Source organism: Hoplias malabaricus, chromosome 4, assembly GCF_029633855.1.
Source record: "Hoplias malabaricus isolate fHopMal1 chromosome 4, fHopMal1.hap1, whole genome shotgun sequence".
Lineage (NCBI taxonomy): Eukaryota > Metazoa > Chordata > Actinopteri > Characiformes > Erythrinidae > Hoplias > Hoplias malabaricus.
In genome coordinates, this window is record NC_089803.1 from 41,642,497 (window position 1) to 41,663,391 (window position 20,895).

Sequence of the window (20,895 nt, forward strand, 5' to 3'; positions counted from 1 at the left end):
TAATGTCATGTTCAGTGCATGGCTTGTCTTTGTGTGATGCACACTTTGAAATTGTCAGTTAGATTTCTAAACAACTTGAATGGCAATCCAGGAAATTAGTACTATGTTCTATAAACGGACTGCTCAGCTCTCTTCTCTGCATTTCCTAAGTATAAATGCTGAAAATCTACACTTTATGCTTGTTTACCTACTATTTGGCCTGTCATTTTAAAATCATATATCCTTTTTTGTTCATGTTATGAAGAAAACTGTTGACCAGAGGCTTTTTGTAAGTTGTAATCAGTAGCTTTAAGGGTTCCAGTTAGAAGTTTGTGGCCCCATATCTCCTTTACTACTTTGTATTAACAAAAAGGCAGCCTTACAACCCTATTGTAGTTCCGGTTTTAGGGAGCTCTTTGAGAATATGAATGGGGGAGTGGAGTTCCTATGTGCATTTGGCTGGGTTGGGTGGATGGGCTTTTATTGGAGTGACGGGGGTAATTTAGGGGTTCAAAGCCAATGGGCTGTTGCCTCAGTGAAGTGAATGGGACACCCATGGAATTTCTCTCAGAACCTTCTCTCAGAAACCTGGGTGCTGGGCTTCCAACTTTTCAAAATGACCTCTTCCATCCATCCTCTTTTTTCTTTTTCTATTTCTCTCTCTCTCCCCCACTCCCTCTTCCTCTCTTTCTCACGATTGATTTCTTCTTTAATCTAGGATAAACTGTCTGAACCCTCACACTGGGAACCACATCATTTTTTGCAGAGTGTGCCAATAGAGGAGAAGCCATTTTAAAGCTTCTGCTCCATACATTCGCTCTCTCCACCTGACACGTTCTCATTCTGTTTCCCTTGGTGGCCTCACTAATAGAAATGCAGCCAGCACCATTAGCCTTAATTCTAGTCACTTTGTAGCAAAGATGTTTAATCTAGCCCCTTATCATTCTCATCTATGAGATGACCTTCCTCAAGGGCCTTGATGAAAAGTCATCTTTCTGATATGTGTCCTTTAGTTTGCAGTATATATAAATATACTTAAATGAAAGTGTTTATAATTAACAATTAATTAACAGTGGTAGTCCTTGTACAAAGCCAAGTTAGCATTATTAGGCAGCTTGAACTATGTTGGAATTTTTAGTAAAACACTTCAGAATATCAAATAACTTGCAAGGGGGAAAAGAGAAATTATCCTGTTTTTTTTAAAAGACCCTTTCTAGTGATAATCAAGTTTTCACCTTGTTAACATATCCATGTGGTGTTGTTGATATGCCAGAAGTCGTATTATGATGCACAAAATGGCTGAACTTTTCTCAAATGGACAAATTCAGCCAGCCAAGATTTTACACATTATAAGCCCAAAGAACCAATCCCGTAAACTTGTGAGATGGGGTTTTCAAGTGATGGGGGTGGGGGGGGGGGTTATATGTGTCTATAGGTCTATGTGTTATATCGAAACAACTTTAAAAGCTGTACGGGATTACTTGGAACTTCTAAATATGTCATTTTTATGAACAGAGATGACTTTTTAGGGGTATAATTGATGACAGCATATAATTAAAATAAAGTATCCATTTTCAGTAATGGTTAAAGTACAATTCTTTTTTAATAATAATTAATATATATATAACAATCTAGAGAAGGCATCGGTATTGATGGCTATCAGTATCAGCCAGTCAGCTTAATCAAATTCCATCTAGTTTTCCCTACTATATCTGATTTAGCATTTTCTAATAATATTGGTATAATATTGATACCCACTGATGATGACAGGTCATATTTGTTAATCAGTAAAGTAGGCCATCTAGCACTATACCCCATAGAGATATTGTGTGGTGTTGCACGGTTATTGTCATATTTGTCCCGGTGTGGTAGTAAAGTGTTTAAGTTTAATCATGCCTATATTTAGCTAGTTTGTTAATTCATTGATTTATTTATTTGTTTGTGCAGGAATGCTGTTAATAATAGCCTTTGACATTTTTTTCTCTTGAGCTACATGCCCCTGGACCCACACTAAAGGTTCCACTCAGGGTTCAGTGTTGTGTTGTATCTTTGAAAACAGGAGACTGTCCTCCACTGCCAGACTGAGTGAGTCAGAGTCAGATGCTCGCTGTAGCACTCACTGAAATGCACAGTATTGCAGGGAGCTCAAGAGTCAAACAGTTGTTCTTCACTGCAGGAAGTGTCATATTTGTGTAGTATGCGTCAGGAAATGTATGAATGGTGCGTGTGACACTTTAGAAATCTATGGAAGCCTACATGATATTGCCTGTAGTCAATAGGAAACGAAGAGGAGTGTTTATAATATTTACTACTTTCTCTCTCTCTTTCTCATTTTATTCTGTCATTGTCATTTTGTTTGACTGTGACAGGCCCAATCATAATGAGCTGTGTTCATTCAAGTGGAACAAGAGGCCAAATCGAAGAAGAACAAGATGAGGAGAGAGAGAGAGAGAGAGAGGTCAAAAAATGTACTGTAGAGGTATGTTTCTGTTTTTCAAGGTATAACAATGTCTGGGGAAATAGGTGTATATGTCCTCCCCTTCACAACATTTATATATATTAATATATATATATTTTAAATATTTAAAAAATATTTTTAAAAATGTAACAAAATTGAGTTTAAAAACAATCATATTTAATGCAGACACATGTATATGTGACCTAATGTAGTGCAAACTCTCCTTCTGTCTCTGGACAGGCACCTATGGCTTTCCACAACAAATCGTTTTCCTATCCAATCAAAATGCTTCATTTCTGTTTTGCAGACATCACAGTACTGAGATACATTGATTTGGTAGACTTTAAAACCAGTTTTCATTTACTTTTAAGGCATTTAGCAGATGTTCTTATCCAGAATGACTTACAATATATATTTCTACAGTCTACCTAGACATCTATACATCTAACAACATGTAAGAAATACCATGTGATATTTGATATCCTAACATAGACAGTCAGGCTACAATAACAGTATTCATTTGTCATTCAAGGTATTCATGTGTCAATGTTTTATAAGACAGAGTTTTATGCCTTAAAATGGTATGGTGCTGGTAATATTAATAATGTTTATAACATGCCTGGTTTAAAACACATAAACAACCTGGGAATAAATGCAGCTCAAAAAATACCTACAAAATAACATGGTGCAATTATGTTCCCTAACTAAATGTAGTCTAGATTGAGGGACCACCCCAGTGAAAAGACCTACCCCAGTGAAAGTTTAGCATGTAAAGTAGTAAGAAAGAGAGCTACTTTAATTAATTTCTTGAACTCTTAGATGTAAATCCCTCTCTCTGTTGCTTTATGTTGAAGAGTTTTGTATCTCTGTCTCCAGACAATGTTCATCCTTTGATTTTCTTTCTCTTTGTTTTCTAAGATTCTTTTTTAACTCTATTAATCTTCTTGTAGTATGGATCAGCAGCACTTACAGCCTTGCAATATTTCTCTCAGATACATTAAAGGACTCTTCTACAGTGACTTTAGTGCTTGATCTCATTGTCTTGCCGCACAATTTATTATTGTGCATTGAATTCTACATTCATCCCTTCACCGTTGTGGCTGGATTGCATTTTAAATGCTGAACAACGAGGGTCAATCAATGATTATAGGGTTTGAGAGAATCGTTAATGGGTCTGAAGCAATCGATAATGATTAAAATAAAAGAAGGAAAATCACACAGCAAAGAACTATTAGAGGATTGTAATGAGGTAATCTTGGAGAATTCAAGGACTGACCTCCACTACATGGAGTGTTTTTGATTAATTTCTAGCACTGAGGTTTGTCTTAAATGTTGATGGATTGACTTGTCATGACACCGCTTACTTCTAGCACATCTCGATAAGTGCACGGAGGCGTTTGGAATCAATTGCTTACCCTTCTCAGTAATAGCTAGATTTATGGGCTTCATGTCTTTCTCCGTGTGTGGATTCTCGTTCGTAATTGCAGACACAGGTGACCCTAAAACAATGTCAGTGTAAGATGGCCTCTGTGTTACCTTGTGCCCAGTGTTTTGACCAAATCCTAAAATGAAATATATTTTAGACCCCAACAAAGCACACTTGTTAAATAAAGCATGGCCTGGTGACTGGTAGTGCTGAAGCCTCTTGACATGATATGGGATCCATGATCCATGTGAAATTCTGTGTTGAGCTGCTACCATGCAACGAAGAATGGAAGAGGAGTGAGAACCACCTGCTGTGAAAATTATTCATGTCTTTCCACAAAGATGGCAATGCTGGTTTAAAAAAGAAGACAGCACAACAAATCCTGCTCAAGTCCCACAATAAGAAATAGCATTTAGACCAAATAAAAACATCTAAATGTTAACTTGCTTTCAGACCTGACATATTTAGAATTAGAAAATTATACACATTTACAGATATAGTTCAACTGGGGGTCCAGAAAAGAAAACAAAAACAGACAGAAATAGCATTTTAAGCCTATTTATTTTTATTTTACTCTGAAAAGGCTTTGAATATATCTGATCATTTGTGTGTTTTATATATTTCTGTAGGCATGTTGCTGAATGCAGCATATTGCAGTGTGTGCAGGACTATCTCCTGTCATCGACTGATGCTGGTTGTTCTTGTTTATCTCCTGCTGGGCTCTGCAGCGTCACAGTGAATAGAGAGACCCCGAAGGTCACAGCTACACTGATACCAAATGCATCCGTCAAAACACCCACCACTGACTTTAAAGCATCAATATTTTAAAGGTCCAGTGCAACCTGTTGATTGGGCGACTGCAGACAGTGTTTACATGCAGCATCCCTCCAGCCTTTAGTTAAGCCTCTACCCTGTACTCATGGAGCGTTCTCTGTAGCAAACATACGCGTGCACAAACACACACACCCACACGCACACAGAGTGCCACACCACAGCAAAGCAAGTTCATTATGCCTAGCTGTGAAAGTGTGATTAATGAACTGCCACATTAATGTTTTTATTGGGCGTTCTCTTGATGCAGCTGGATCACCTGATTTTTCTAAAGCCTGCCTACTCCACTGGCTGCCTTCACCATGGTTACCGGCAGAGCTGAATATGTCTGACTAAGGCATCCGACCGGGTCTCCTGAAAGCATATCGTTGCTGTCAGAAAATAACCATGTATCTCCAAATTGGTAACTTTAAAGAAGATACATGACCTTAGACACACACCTTTAATGGACATCAATTGAAAAACATGATATTCCAAGTCATTTTGGAGAATTTCATGCATTATTTTGACACAATGTAAAGGACTGTTGCAATTTTCAAATCATGTTGAAAAGTAGAAAATGACATAAATGGAGATACACATTTTTTACACAACAGTGTCTATATATGTAGATCTACATATATAGGGGTCACAGGAATTATAGTTTATAGCAGACATAAAATTCTTAGAGATGTCAAAAGACAGTAATTTACAGGTACCTGTAATAGCCCATGCTCCTTACACACACTGCTGGCTGGGCATATTTCTATCTGCAGATTTAACCCATACCTGATCATTCTGAGTGGAGAAACATGTTAGCTGTCTGTACTCTCATGTTATCTCACTCTCTCTCTCCTCCCTCCCTTGTGTTGCCTTCCCCAATAATGAGATTCTTAGCAGTCGTGTCTGAGCAGAGAAATAGTGTTGGCCACTCACCCTTTCCAGGCTGAGTAGAAGGAGGAAAGAAGGTAATATGGAGTCCTGCACTATAAGCAGTAGCAGCAGCAGTGCTCAGCTGCAGGAGGACAGATCAGTCGCCTGTGCCTGTGGGAGAGAAACTGAGCTTTAGTCCTGCTCTCTCTCTCTGTATCTCCCTCCCGCCCTCCCTCATTTTCACTGCCTGTTCCTCCCTCCCTCTCTCTACCTCCGTTTTTCTCTCCTCCACTCTGCCGCTGTTTCTCTCTCTGCTTGTGTCTCTCTCCCTCTTTCCATTGCCGGTGCATCTCTCACTCTCTCTCTCTCTATAGTTAAGTTCTGTTTTTCTTCCTAGTCATCACACACACACACGCACACACCACAACAACAATTTTAATACTTGTAATATTATATGATTTCTTTTGGTGTATTCATCATGGAATTTAATGTAAAATGTAGATGTTGTTTTCAGTTGGTGATTCTTAAAATTACATATTTAAATCTATAGAGAAATAATCGTAAATAAAAATCGTAGTATTTGAACCTGTGAAGGACTGGCGCCCCCTCCAGGGTGTGTTCCTGCCTTGCGCTCGGTGACTCCAGGTGGGCTCCAGCCCCACCACGACCCTGAACCGAACAAATTGTTACAGACAGTGAATTAATGAATGCATATTTATTATTATTATTATTATTTGATCAATTGTCTTATTTATTTGTCTATAATTTATTGATTGGTAAATCCCCTCAAGTTTAAACAAGAATAAACCTGCCATAAGATGATTTTTAAAGATACAATAACTTGAATGTCTAGAAATCAGTTTAAAGATTATCAGTATTATATCAATCATGTTGAGAATTATTAGACAGATTTTATCTCAGCAAGAATAGATGGACATATACATAATTCTGTGTTTTTGTAAGAATATTGCACTTCAATAAATGCCAATATGCAAATAAACTGGTTTAAAGAATATAGTTAGGAGATCACAAGTACTGTTCCTAACATTTTACAGCTGTACACTCATAAAATGGATCATCACCAGTACTGAAAAAGCGTAGGTAACTGAAAAAACTATGTTTATTTTTTTATGAGTGTGCCTTTGTAATCTTTGAAATATTTTCTTTTCAACTAATGTGTTGGCCAATATTCTGTGCCACCACCCCCACTTTCTTTCTTCTTTTAGCTCTTGCATCTGTAGTCTAGTGTTGGTTTCAACTTCACAATAGCTGTGGTCACACCTCAGTGAACAGATTGTTTATCTGCAAAAAGCGGCTGCTTGGAGGACATTAAGCAACACAGCCAGAGAATCAGACTAGAACATGCACAACACACTTCTACAAACGTCAGTGTGGCATGCGTTTTAAATGATTTTTTTTATCAATAGGCGCCAACTTGCAAAGCTCTCTGTTAACCTTGCTATTCTGTTCCCACTGAAATGGAAAATGCTTGGTCATGTCAGGATCATGTGATTCCTGGATTTATTTGCATTTAGAAACAATCCAAAGTGAAAGTAATGTAATTTCCTGATTGGCTGTGTCATGTCCAGGCTGAATTCCTACCAAATCTTTCCAACTTGAGGAGGCTCATAATTCAGAACTACCACACATCTGTTTTTAACATCTTTATCTTGGGTCAGCAAATGCCCAGAGAATAACCAGACTGAGATGCTTCCAGAACAGTTTTGAGGTGGGTGGTGTTTTGTTGGGTCCTAGAACATGGGTTGGTTATTTTTTATGTTTAACCAACCTGAGATGCATTCCAAGAAACCTAGAAAAATTCAAAAACTTTCCACATAAATTATATGGCACTGAGCCAACTTCATTAGCTAAATCTAGGAAAACAACATATAGATGCCTACATTCTTTCTTTGCTGTCTGAATCTGATGCAGATCATGCTGCTATATTCCAAACTTCCTGCAAAGCCAGAAGATCCTGCCTTTTGTACTGATGTATCAATTACTTTGTTTAATATTAAATAAGCTGCAAGACTCTGTGCTATCAAATTCAGAAAAACTTTCCCTCCACATTAAAGGAAACATCTATGATTGTGGGGAAACACAGTTCTAAGTTCTGAGAATTTTAAGAAATGACCACAAAAACTGAAAACTCATTTGCAACTTGAGTTGTTAACTTTTGTAACACTTTTAATAATTCAGGTAGCTGTTTCCCAAATTTGAAGACATTTCCGCCTTAAGTGATTCGACACACTAATCATTATTATCCACCTATGTGGCAGAAAAAGAAAAATCCTAATTTTGGTTCATAATTTCACATATTAGACCAGTTTTGATCATGCAAACAGACTGTTTTTAAAACAGTGTTGTTGTTTTTTTATTACAATTATAAAGGCAAAACACACAGCACATTTCTCCTTAGGGATAAGTACCTGTGATCATCAACTTCCACAACAACGTCAAGACCTCAGGTGCACACGATATGGCACACTACTAGATTTTGAAGCAGAACCTGCCTTTGCATGATGCACCACATTTTAAACCTCACTCAATTTTGGTCGGCTGATCTCCATTTGCTGCTCTATTTCACCAAGTGGTGGAATATTTTGTGGCAAGTCAAGCTCCTTTGCTCTATCCTAATCAGTACTCACACCACTGAAATGAAACATGGGCGGCACAGTGGTGCAGCAGGTAGTGCCGCAGTAACACAGCTCCAGGGACCTGGAGGTTGTGGGTTCGCATCCCGTTCCAGGTGACTGTCTGTGAGGAGTTCGGTGCGTTCTCCCTTTGTCTGCATGGGTTTCCTTCGAGTGCTCCTTCCACTGTCCCAAAACTCACATTGGTAGGATGATTGGCAACTCAAAAAGTGTCCATTGGTGTGTGTGTTGCCCTGTGAAGAACTGGTGCCCCCTCCAGGGTGTATTCCCACCTTGTGCCCAATGATTCCAGGTAGGCTCTGGACTCACTGCAACCCCGAACTGGATAAGCAGTTAAGGATAATGAATAAATGAAAATAAAATTTTTATGAACAAAACCGTTTCATAGAATTAATATGTATTAAGTTAAATATATTTAGTTTCATATAATTTATTGTAATTAACATTTATTTTGTTGCAACAATATGTTCTTGAAATTAATAAAATATTTTTCAGTGTTTTGTCATATTTGTCATTATTGACAAAATATTATTATTCCTTGACAATTTTGACCTTCAGTGAGTCTCCTGATTGTTCTCAGTGCCCCCAACCTTGGGAGGGTGGAGACGCATATGCTTCTTCCAAGACAGGAGGCCAGTCCACTGCTACTCGCATCAAATGCTGCACACCAGAGGAGAACCCAAACTGCCCAGATCTGTCACATCATCTGACAGATTCAGCAGAGACATGGGCGTGAGGGGTAGAGCTATCTGACCCACCAAAAAAGTGAAGCAAATTGTTCTCTCTACAACTCCTGAAATCGGATGGCTGAAGATGCATAAGAGATTGGCTTCTGTACATCTTAATGTACATTGAATAGTGACCACTGGACACAGCTCTAGCCAGCACCACAGTTTTGACAAATTCTGCTTTTCATAGTGTTTCTTTTTAGTTTTTATTTTGAAATAATTGTATTACAGTAAGATGCAGCTGCCAGCAAGAACCCTGCAGCCTAATCCTGATATGCCACTAGAACAAACACTGCCATGTTCCACAAGTCTCTAAAGAGGATGATTATTTCAGACATCAGTTGGAGCCTCAGAGACCTCCTGTGCTGATGAAAATTGTTAATCATTAAGCTCAACTCAGCAAATGGAGGCTCAGCACATACCATGCTTTTGCAGAAGAATATTTGAATATTTCCCATGGGCAAAATGTGCCTACTTTTGGTCTGTGTTCTCCAGCTCCCCTCTGTGCGTTCTGTTCCCACAACCAAAACGCAGAAAGCACTGTTCAGTTCATTAACACATTTATCTGATATCAAACTCAAGCTTGCACATTCGTGTATCAGTATGGCTTCTTTGATTGTCACATACGTTTTGTAGTTGAACCAACTGGGCTACAGCATGGGGATTTAGAACAGTGCTCCTCGCAGTGATGTAGATCTGAGAGTAATGATGTTTGATTGTTCAAAGCTTTAGAACATATCCCTTATTTTTTCACTGTTGAATTTTCAAAGGGTTGGAGAACCAAAAAGCAAAATCCATAAGCAAGAAATAAAATTTTTAAAGGAGAGAACTATTATTAATTTTAAGTAGGTTTCTGAACAGAATGTTTCTGTATTGAATAGTTTATTTTGTTTTTGGGCTTTTTATGGGCTTCTTCTCAGTTTTCTTCTCGCTTTTAGTTCCAAAACCTTCTCACTTTGGAATTAGCTGTTTCATTTGCAGTTCAAAAGGCTTCTCGCTTCTGAGCTCAGGCATTGTATTGATGGGAATATGGGATCTAGTCAGCCATTGATTGCTGGAGATTTAAGGATAGTTATATTATTGATTCTTGCACCTGCTTTAACACTAACTGAAAGTTTATTTCATCATTTCAACATTTTACTCACCCCTCGCCCTGCAGTTCACCATTGATACACACACTACTCTCCCCTGGCCCTGCAGTTCAGCAGAGCCACCATTGTCTGACACACACACACATACATAAATATACTCGACATATCCATATATATATTCAAAAGATTTTTTTCAAATTCGGCAGATGCTTTTGGTGTAAATTGTGAATTGTGAGTAGTTGTCAGTGTAAATATATGTTTATGGGAGCTGATAAAATGGACAATGACTATAGGAACAAGGAGGCCATTTTAAACATTTAGAAATTAAAATGTCAAAATATAAGTCTGTAGAACATTTCATTAATGTTACTGAAGGAACAAAGGGCTAGCTGTGTGACCTTTGAAAAAAGGCAAGTTATGGCTACTCTGTATGTAGCATTTTATGTAAATCACATACAGCAGTTGTATAAAAAGGCAAGTTTTGCTGGATTCACTGCCTCTGTCCTTGTTATAAACCTCAAACTGAAGAGACTGCTGTATTCAGAGACACTAATAATGACAAGTTTTGTGGCATTGGCCTCTAACCATTTACTATCTGCTGATATCCGAAAGATTGCTTTTCTGTACTTTATACTCAACACTTATCCTCTAATTAAATAAAATAGATAGAATTTGAGTTTGATATCTCACATCTAAAACTGGCAAATGTGAATGTAGATCAAAAAATCATTTGAATAATGAGCAAAATGTTAAGAATGTATAATTGTGGAAGGTGCTGGGAACGGCATTTATATTAATATATTTTCTTACAAGCAAACAGTGGGAGGCAGAAATAAAAATGTTCACACACAGTATGCTGCTATAGTACAAACATGATTTTCCTTAGTAAGAATCAATACTAGCACTCATCTGATCAGTTCATCTGGGTTTCAATGTTTTATAATTTGGAAAGCTTATGAAATAAGAACCAGGAACTCATCGGACTTTGGCCAATAGCTCGAAGAAAATTCTCTTTCTTTCACTTTCATCATCCCCTCTTTCTCTCTCTTGTTCTGCCTGTACACTCACAGCAGATGGAGTCTGAGGAAAAGCCTCCAATTTTAGCTGAGATATTAAATATAACCAGCATGGATCTGCTGGTCCCAGCTCACTTTGAAGCAGAAGCTGAATGCTGGAAAGTGTGTGGGTGCTTTTCTCGAGATAGTTGTGCATTGCTTCTTTTCATAGACCTTTAACCTGAGCATGTGAATGTCACGAGAGATTACATTTGTATCCACCGGCAAGTCTGTGGGTGGTCAATTGGTGAGTGTAAGAACTGTGTAAATTCAACAAATCTATGTCTCTAAAATGTTCATTTTAAATTTACAAGAGATTGTAAAACATTATTTACTTTTAATGGAAGTCCTTGGCAGGGTGACACACACTCATACATTCACTCACACCTATGGACACGTTTGAGTTGCCAATCCACCTACCAGCGTGTGTTTTTGGACTGTGGGAGGAAACCCACACAGACACGGGGGGAACACACCAAACTCCTGACAGACAGTCATCTGGAGCGGGACTCGAACCCACAACCACCAGGTCCCTGGAGCTGTGTGAATGCAGCACTAGCTGCTGTGCCACCGTGCCAACCTTGATATTCAGTATAAATCAATTAAAACCCATGTAATGTTCTAGGAGTACTTCACAAATATGTCTATCGAACATGAGTTTATTATACATAGTACATAGTACTATACAGTACATAGCAACACTAGCAACATGTACATGTGGTTTACATTCAAACATACGTTTTCAACTTTAAGTATAAACGTGTCACCACATTGATATTCTTTATTGGATTAGTGTACAGATTTCAGTTCTGTTGGTGTGGGGGAGTAGTGATTGTTGACATGTGTGTGTTGAGCAAGATCAATGTCTATAAATTTGTATCAGCTGTTTCTGTAGGGAGTACACACAAAGTTTACACAATAGTGTGGCATGAACTATAAACCTGTTAAATGTAAGAGCTTAATTAGAGACAAATGTGTGAAATGTTACTAAAAATGTATTAAACTGCCCAAGGCCTAGATGAGTTGTAGATGCTTATGTCATCTTTCTGGCACCATCACACTAACATCAACATCCTCACCCTCACTTTAACACTAGCCATAACTTCCCCACCATCACACTAGCCACAACTCCTCCACACTAGCAACAATGCATCCACCATCACACCATATAGAGCAACAACACCATCACTTTACACACAGCAACAATACCCCAACAACTGAATCAGCAAATCAATGTCTATAAATTAGTATCAGCTATAGAAACTGTCACACATCAGCATTACACTAGCAACAACAAAATTGAGAAGGTAAAAACCATTCGAGATAAAAAGACTTTTTTAGAAAGTTTGAAAGGGAGATTATTGTCAGACTATGATGAATTTCATTTCATTTCAGGTTTATATTTTCCACCTGGTGTTTTTTGTGCACTCTACTTTTGACATTGATGAGACACCATAATTAAAGGAGAACAATGACCACAGGATGGGCTAGTTTTTACACAGAGGAACTGCAGTGGGGTGGACCAGGGTCAAAACTGTGTGTGTGTGTGTGTCTCTTCGTTTCTGTAATCTGCCTCTCAAAGTAAACCTGCTGAGCAAAGCCGAGTCTCTTAAAGAATATTCCCCAATATACACACACACACACACACACACACACACACACATGCAGTATCACTCAAATTTGGGATTGACACGGTGGAGCTGCAACTCTGAAAAACGAAATTCCATCTGCAAGACTGTATTAATTCAACTTAATGTATGTTTGCCCTCTTATTTACAAATATAAATACATCAGTAGAGGAAAACGTGGGAGTTTATGCTGACAGCTACTTTTGAATAAAGTCTAAAGCAGCACTTTCATTACGGCAGAGAAATACAGGTATTAGAATATACTGACACCCCGTGGCACCCCGTGTAATTACAGAGGAATGTATGGCCATGGATTTGAAATATTTTGTGTGCGTAAAATCAAAATTAATTTAACATTTACTAACTTAAAAGTTACTTTGTGTTTGCAATGTTAAATTTTGTTAACGGCTAGATTGTCCCAGTGTGGAGGACTGTGTTTAACGTTTACAATGCACACGAGTGAATGTCTCTTTTGATTAGCAGACATCTATGGTCTTGTTTATGTAGCTAGCTTTGAGCTTTTGTTCTACCCCTAGCTGGGGGCTCCTCAATGCACTCCTAGCTAGAGAAGTCGGTTTGTTTTAGGTTTAGTTTTGGATCATGGTTAATAGTGAAAGTATCTCCTTTACTCATTGCCATCTTACATTTGTGTAAACCAGTCAAGGTCAGTTTGGAATTGATTCTGTTTGTATTCAGCAAGTTCTGCAATGCAAATGGCCATTAAATAATCTTGAACTTGAAGTCTAAAGATAGGTAAAACATTTATATAAATGGGAAATCATTATAATGTGAGTGAAATCAATTATCAATCACTTGGTAGCGATTTAGTGAAGACCTAGCTAATAGTGGAAATGGTAATTAATATAATTGGAGACAATATTGAGACCTTAAGAAAAAGAAAGGGATGATGTATAATGAAATAAAAAAAATCCATTAATCACATTACTTACTTTGAGCATCTTATCTGTTCTACATTTATCAGTGCTAGTGCTGAGACAGTCGCCACCCTTCCACTAGCTCTAATGTTCCACTGTCCAGAAATTCTCCCCATCTTCCAGAAAACTGTCATTAATCACAAACAGAGCTGAGGGGGGAAAAAACATTCCTGGTTTAGAAATATTGTGGAAAAAGTGAACTTGTGCCACATGACTGCTGTTGTTTCAAATGCCTTTTTGCTGATATATTGTGTAATGGAGTGTGTTTTTCTCCCATGCAATGAACAAGAACTGAAAACACATGAAGAACAAGTTTTATATAAATATGAACTCTAATGTGTAGTTTTCCATTACACATGCCATTATTGTAATGCCAGCTTTTATTCAGTTATAAATGACATATTTAGGCATGTACATGTTTAGTACACTGTATATACTGCTCAGCTTTGTGGCGGTACAGTCAAGGGTACATATGCTGTATCTTTAACTTGAGAACATTATTGTCCCTTAGCCTATTATCACTGTAGATTTTAAAAATGTGTTGATTTCATATGCCCCGTTTCATCTCCAGAACTTGGACATGTTATTTTATTTTAGACAGTTCTATAATGAAAGTTTACAAATATTCAACTCACATTTTTGAGAAGAGAATGTAATGTACCCTTATGGAACAAAACTGGATTTTAATAGTAATGGTGTACCTTAAAAGGTGCAGTTAAACTGTTTGTATTATAGTCACCAATAATGTACCTCTGCTGTAGCTTTTTTTCAGAGTGTATAAATGTTAAAATTGAATTACTACGCCCTCTGCTGACTACAGATGATAAATACAAAAACAAACTTAGGCATTCGCTTGCTGAGGAAACACCATAAAAGTGGAAAAACAAACTATCTGGTCCATGTGTTATAATCATCAAAAAGAAAACTAAATTCAACAACAGAGTGTCAAGGAATTGGGAGAGACAGCACTAATGTTTCAGCCACAAAGTCATGTATTACTCAACTCCATCATGTTTACCAAACTCAAATTTTTCATAGTAAGTTAATTTCAGATTATGTTTTGTAATATTTAGTCTGCATTTCTGGGCAGCATGGTGGTGCAGTACACATAGTGTCACTATCAGACAGCTCCAGGGTCCTTAGGTGTGTGTGTGAGATTCCCTGTTATGGACCGGTGTCCCATACAGTGTGTTACCCTCTTGAATCCAGCGATTCTTGGTAGGCTCTGGATACACCTCAAACCTGAACAATATGAACTGGTTAAAGAAAATTAATTAATTAATGTGAGTATTCTGAATGGCAAAAACAGTCTATTGTCAGCAATGAACATCTGTAGCTTTTTTGTGTGTCATCAGCTTTTTTAAACATTTAATAATACATGAATAAATAAAGAAAATACAACAATTACTTCAGTAGACATGAACATGAGAAAGTGCTTATGTGCTAAGCTGAGTGCCACTTCAGTGCAGCTTTTGGGAAGATATATATTTAATATGTGCCTAGTGTGTGGAATATACTTAGACAGTAATGATCCACACATGATCACCATTCATTCATTCATTCATTATCTGTAACCACTTATCCAATTCAGGGTCGCGGTGGGTCCAGAGCCTACCTGGAATCATTGGGCGCAAGGCGGGAATACACCCTGGAGGGGACGCCAGTCCTTCACAGGGCAACACAGACACACACACACACACACATTCACTCACACCTACGGACACTTTTGAATCGCCAATCCACCTGCAACGTGTTTTTTTTTGGGCTGTGGGAGGAAACCGGAGCACCCGGAGGAAACCCACGCGGACACGGGGAGAACACACCAACTCCTCACAGACAGTCACCCGGAGCGGGAATCGAACTCACAACCTCCAGGTCCCTGGAGCTGTGTGACTGCGACACTACCAGCTGCGCCACCGTGCCGCCCACTTGATCACCAGTACCCCAAAAAAAAAAAAACAAAAAAAGACTGAGCTGTGCATGAGCTTTATCATAGTGTAGTGGGTTTCAAAAATAGGAAACAAAGGGCAGAATAGGCATATAGGTGTACACTGAGAGTGAGGTAAACCTCATCCGGCATCTCAAAATATGAAGAGGAGAAAGAATAAGCTCACCAAAGCTCTCCATTCACACCGGCCAGAACACAAACACACCAGTATGCAAACAATATCCCCCAAACACACAAATAAGATCAAAACAAGCCCCCAAACTGTCTGAACCACAATAGGGGGCAGAAGGAATGCAGATGAGGTGCTTTTTGTGAATCTTGATTGGCCCAGGCCCCCAAAGGTCCCTGGACAACAAAAAAATATCTTGTGTATATGACGTACTTAACCACAGTAATACTTTAATTTATAGGACAATAGGTAAGTCATTTGCTATCTGGCTTAATTCAGTACAATATGTGATACAGCAAAAATTCTGTACTCTACTCACAATAAATTCTACTAATGTAATAAATGGTTTTGCTAATAGTTTTTTATGTAAAACACCCTACTTATAATTGAAAACCGAGCAAGAAATAAGAAAAGCTTGTGTTGCTTTAAGAGAGAGCTCTCTGTGGCTCTGCTTTAAAAATAAATAAATAAAAAGGTTATGGGCAGAATATCCTCGTTTTTCCATTTGAAGATATTATGACATTTACAACAAAAGCTTTAAAAGAGTCTGTGACTGTGTTCGAATAAAAAAAAAAAAGGTAATTAAAACAACCATTACAATGAAAATAATGGTAATAATGTCACATAATATTGCCATAACCATAATTACCAAGTGTTTATTAACTCAGGGACTACAAAATTATGTTCTTAAGTGGCACTTTACAGAAAAAAGTACCAAAATAAAAAATTACACCATAAGATACGTTTGATACGTCTTTAAATTGACCAACTTAAAACATGCTAATGTAGGGTGACCAGATCTGAGATGGTGAAAAAGGGGCGGGGGGGGGGTTGATGAGGTCACGCCCCTCGCTGCCGTTGTATGCTTAGCTGAACCTATGTGTGCTTTTAAGTCTTCCACCTGACCTTTATTTGCTACACAAAACATGGGAATATCTTTTTGAATTCATCCGAGAACGGCATAGCTTCTGCATAGCTGCTCGAGATGAGGGTAGGTACATGAGCTTTGCCTGACGTAAACAAGGACTACTGAGGTGCAGACTGACCAATTAAACGTTTACAGAGAAGTTTATCGACCAATAACGGTAACGCTACAGTCAGACCGTCCAATCAAGATTTTAGGCTACTTCACCACGCCCCCTTCTCACTCAAGCGAACCAATCGGTGTAGGGGAGGGCGGGACTTGTTTGTCAACGAAACGCTTCTCGAAAATCCCGGACGTTTGTGAAATTCCGCCCGGACATTTTTAAGTCTAAAAAAAGAGGACATGTCCGGGTAAAAGAGGACGTCTGGTCACCCTATTCTAATATTGCACGTCTTATTAAACTGAGACTGTATTCAACAATGTTTTTTTTTTGTGAGACATGTTATATTGAGTAAAATAGTCAGACAATCATACTCTAAATAATAATAATAATAATAATTTAAAAAATCTATTAAAATATGACCTAACTTTGGATCAGTCATCATGCAAATGATCATAATTTTACTTGAAAACCCTCTCATCGGGCTACTTCTATTCCTGATCTCAGTTTCAAAGTATTTGTTTATATTCACACTAGCTCACAGTCACACACACACACGAAATAAACTCACTCTACTGCGTGAGTCTCTTCGATTCTTCAGCCATAACACACACACACACACACGGTCGACAACTATAGTAAAACATCTGCAATTTTTCTCCCTATAGGAGTCGAGCAACCATTTTAAAACCAATCTAAAACGCTTTCCTTTGTAACATTCACAAAATACTGACTCCTATTCAGAACCTTTTTGACATTTGAAGTTTTTCAGCAGAAAGACGTCGTCATGAAGCTATTGTCTGGAGAAGCAGGATAATACTCTGTAAATTAACTCGTTCTTCTGAATGTAAATAGCTGTTGTGGACATGTTCATGTCTCAGTTTAGATCCTGTGTGTAGTCAGAGACGTAAGTTCTCTCTGAAGGACCTCGAGCAAACCTCTGGACTTTTGTTAAAGTTGTGTTAAATGGTCAAAGCCGTTTATCGTAAAACTGTTTTAAAACAATATTATAACGCATTAGAACTGCTGCGAAAAAACTACCGAGTAATATACAGACAAAAGTAATTATTGCACGCCTCCTTTTTTAATTGCACGCTTCTGAAGTTAATCTTTGTGTACTTGAGGCCCAAATTTCTCCACCTGTATTCCGTTGACCACCTTCAGCATTGTGATTGGCCAGCAGTTCATTCTCCGAATGCTCTGCATTAAGTGAATGAATACTATTGGTCAGCCTCTGAGCAGGGGCGGGACCAAACGCAATACGGGTGTGGACACGTTTTCAAGGCTCTGAATAACGGTCGCACTGGATATGAATCTTAATGGTGTGGTTTCTTAACGACACAAAAGTTAATGACGACATAAACACGATTATCATGTTTAATGATAAATAAATAGTATTTATAGTATTTATAAGTAAATAAATATCTAATAGATATAACATGTGAGAACTGAATAATCTAACTAATAATTACAAATATGATTTAAAAGATATGCTTGTTTATATTCTTGTCCTTGTCTGTTCTCTTTTAGTGGGTATCCTCTATTTTCATTCTGATTCTAGAGAAGTCACATTAATTAATTTTAGCTCTGGTACATTACAGAAATGCTTGAGAAAACATTCCACAAAAAAAATCTATTTTTAATTGCAGTATTTGGTTGAAAGGCATTTTTATTCATAAAAAATCAGGGACTACAAAATGTAATTGAGAACTTTTCCAACAAATATTCAACTAACATATAAAACATTCATTAAAAATTGCAGCTTAAATACCATGCTACAGTTTCATTTATATTAGGAATAATCACAAAAACATATCAACATCTGTAGAAAACCTTCAAATATCTTCTTTTTGAAAAAACAAAATTAAATTATATGGGCAAGAGTCTGCATGTAAATATAGTAATAAAATAATACCTCAGTGCCAAAATATTTTAAAGTTGTTCAGAATCTGAACTACAAAGCAAATAACTTGTAATATGAGTGCCTTTTTTAAATATAAAATAGTAAGATGGAAGCAATATTACCTCAAATAGAGAACTAATCCTTTAGGGATCTGGCATATGTGTGTACAATATGAGTTTACACTGTGTATATGTGCTTGTGCTTTAATTCTATGTGCAAGTATCTGCATACATTGAGCATTTCCAAAGCTTAAGATGTGTGCTGCTACTGGTGACGCTTAGCAAGATTTTAACTTGTCCAGGTTCAGACAAAGCTTCTCCAGGTACCATTGCAGCTCCAGCAGACACAGGTAATTGGAGGTGATTGGGAATGCGGTCTCGTCTTTGTGCAGGTTACTCCCAAGCTTTGGCAATGTGCAGCTCTGAGAAATTGCCATTCTCTCCAGGTTATTTAGCAGAGATTCTATGTCCAACTGGAGCTGTGCCAGGTGATGAGCAGGGGGCACCCTTAGCCTTAACTGCAAGTAGCCCAGATGTGTCAAAATGGAGGTTAATCCCTCAATAGGTGTGTCAGTGTCTGAGCCAAAGTCTATCTCAGGAGACATCTGAAATTGCTGATGAGATAAATTAGAAAAATTAAACAAATTGTATAATTTGGAAGGAAACTAACAGGAAAACTTTAACAGTCATTTTGATACCCTTTGTAATTTTTGTAAAGGTGCTGCCACATATGTAAATGTGTGAATCAAAATTGGAAAAATGCAATTTAAGTTTGAATATAAAATGCCTTATTTATATCTGGCTACAATTAGGAACCCAAATTAACAACATTAATGGATTGAGTTCATAACTCACCATGGGTTATACTACAGGCATCTGATTTAAATTTATATAACTGAAGTAAACTGCTCTACTGAATCACCTAAAAGCTGCTAAAAAAGCCTTGGCAAATACAAAGTTTCAGCAAATCTGTTCTCTTCTGTAATAAAGTTAATGGAAGGGATTTACTAATCTCGGATTTTAATTAGAAGACTGCAGCTTGTAAAACTAATGTTTTGCAAAATGCCTCGTCAGACACTAGCCAGATGGCAAGACTAGAGTTTAAACACTAACGCCAAAGTACTCATAATGTTTTTATTATATACAATAAATCAAACATATCTTATTTTTTTCACATATCATTTTGTAAAATGTTGGTCTGTTCATGGTAGCAGCTGTTTACATTATATATTAATGTATGTTTATTAAGAAGTAGTTAAGTAAAACAAAGTTTAGCCCAGATTTTCATTCATAGAATATAAAAAGGGAATTCAGTGACATTCAATACTATGTATGGATGTTCATATCTGTGTAATAATCCTTGTTCATTCTTTATAACTGTCGGCCGACTAATGGCACACATTCACAGCGCAACTGCAAGACGATATTAGCAAAGAATGCCTATAAAACAGTAGTAATCACACAAATCTAAAAAATACACAAAACTAAATGAAACACATACCCCTAAAGGTCATATACAAATAATTCAAATTATAATGGTTCATATTAAAATGTTAGATGTTAAAATGTTATAATGTAAATTAAATGCTTTGACATATTCAAGTAATATGACAAAGCTTCAGGACCGTAAATGTTACCTCAACTTTGATCTTTTTAATTCTGCCCACAGCAGTTCTTGCCATGATCCGGATCATATCAGTGGTGATTGCGGGATAGCAAGCTGTTAGAGCCATTACAGCTGCCATTATGGTACAGAGAAGAATCAAGGAGGAATGCACCTGCATTCTGCAATAAAGTAAATATCACTGTGTTTTCATACATACACTGTTTATATTTGTAACCATTTGCTACTATTCAATTTTGTATTATGAACAGTTCAAAAATTAGTAAAGTATTTCTGGAAAATATTGTAAAATCTTTTGTTTCAAAAGCAGTCTGCAGTAAAATAATAATCATAAAAAAACAAAATATAGATTTAACTAAGAGAAAATTGAAATTACAAAATTCTAAAGTCATTCTAAAGTGATTCTGGCCAATATCAGTCTTCAAATATCTGTTTAACCAGTGAATAAAACAGTTCAGCCTCCAGGTTGGTGTTGTTTCATTGTGTAAATGAGAGTGGCTTACCTCTTGATGTGTAGAGTGGGACATGAAGAAAGTTCATGCTTCATGCTTCTTTTATAGCCTTCAGTGATTGACTCATCGCCCATGTGA

General features: G+C 37.3%; 2 protein-coding genes across 2 annotated transcripts in view; both read right to left on the bottom strand.

Moving 5' to 3' along the window:
- prrt4b (proline rich transmembrane protein 4b) overlaps positions 1-5,945 on the bottom strand; it is a 39,146-nt gene extending 33,201 nt beyond the window's left edge. The window contains exons 1-2 of the mRNA XM_066667035.1: positions 5,818-5,945; positions 5,610-5,717 (exon numbers count right to left, since the gene is read on the bottom strand). The gene's annotated coding sequence lies outside the window, so the exon portion shown is untranslated. The remainder of the gene's footprint in view (positions 1-5,609; positions 5,718-5,817) is intronic.
- Positions 5,946-18,829: 12,884 nt separating this feature from the next.
- lepb (leptin b) lies at positions 18,830-20,465 on the bottom strand. The gene is made up of 2 exons (XM_066669941.1): positions 20,319-20,465; positions 18,830-19,295 (listed from the first exon to the last, which is right to left on the bottom strand). The coding sequence occupies exons 1-2, from the start codon at positions 20,463-20,465 to the stop codon at positions 18,960-18,962; spliced, it is 483 nt and encodes a 160-aa protein (XP_066526038.1). The 3' UTR covers positions 18,830-18,959.
- Positions 20,466-20,895: the final 430 nt, after the last annotated feature.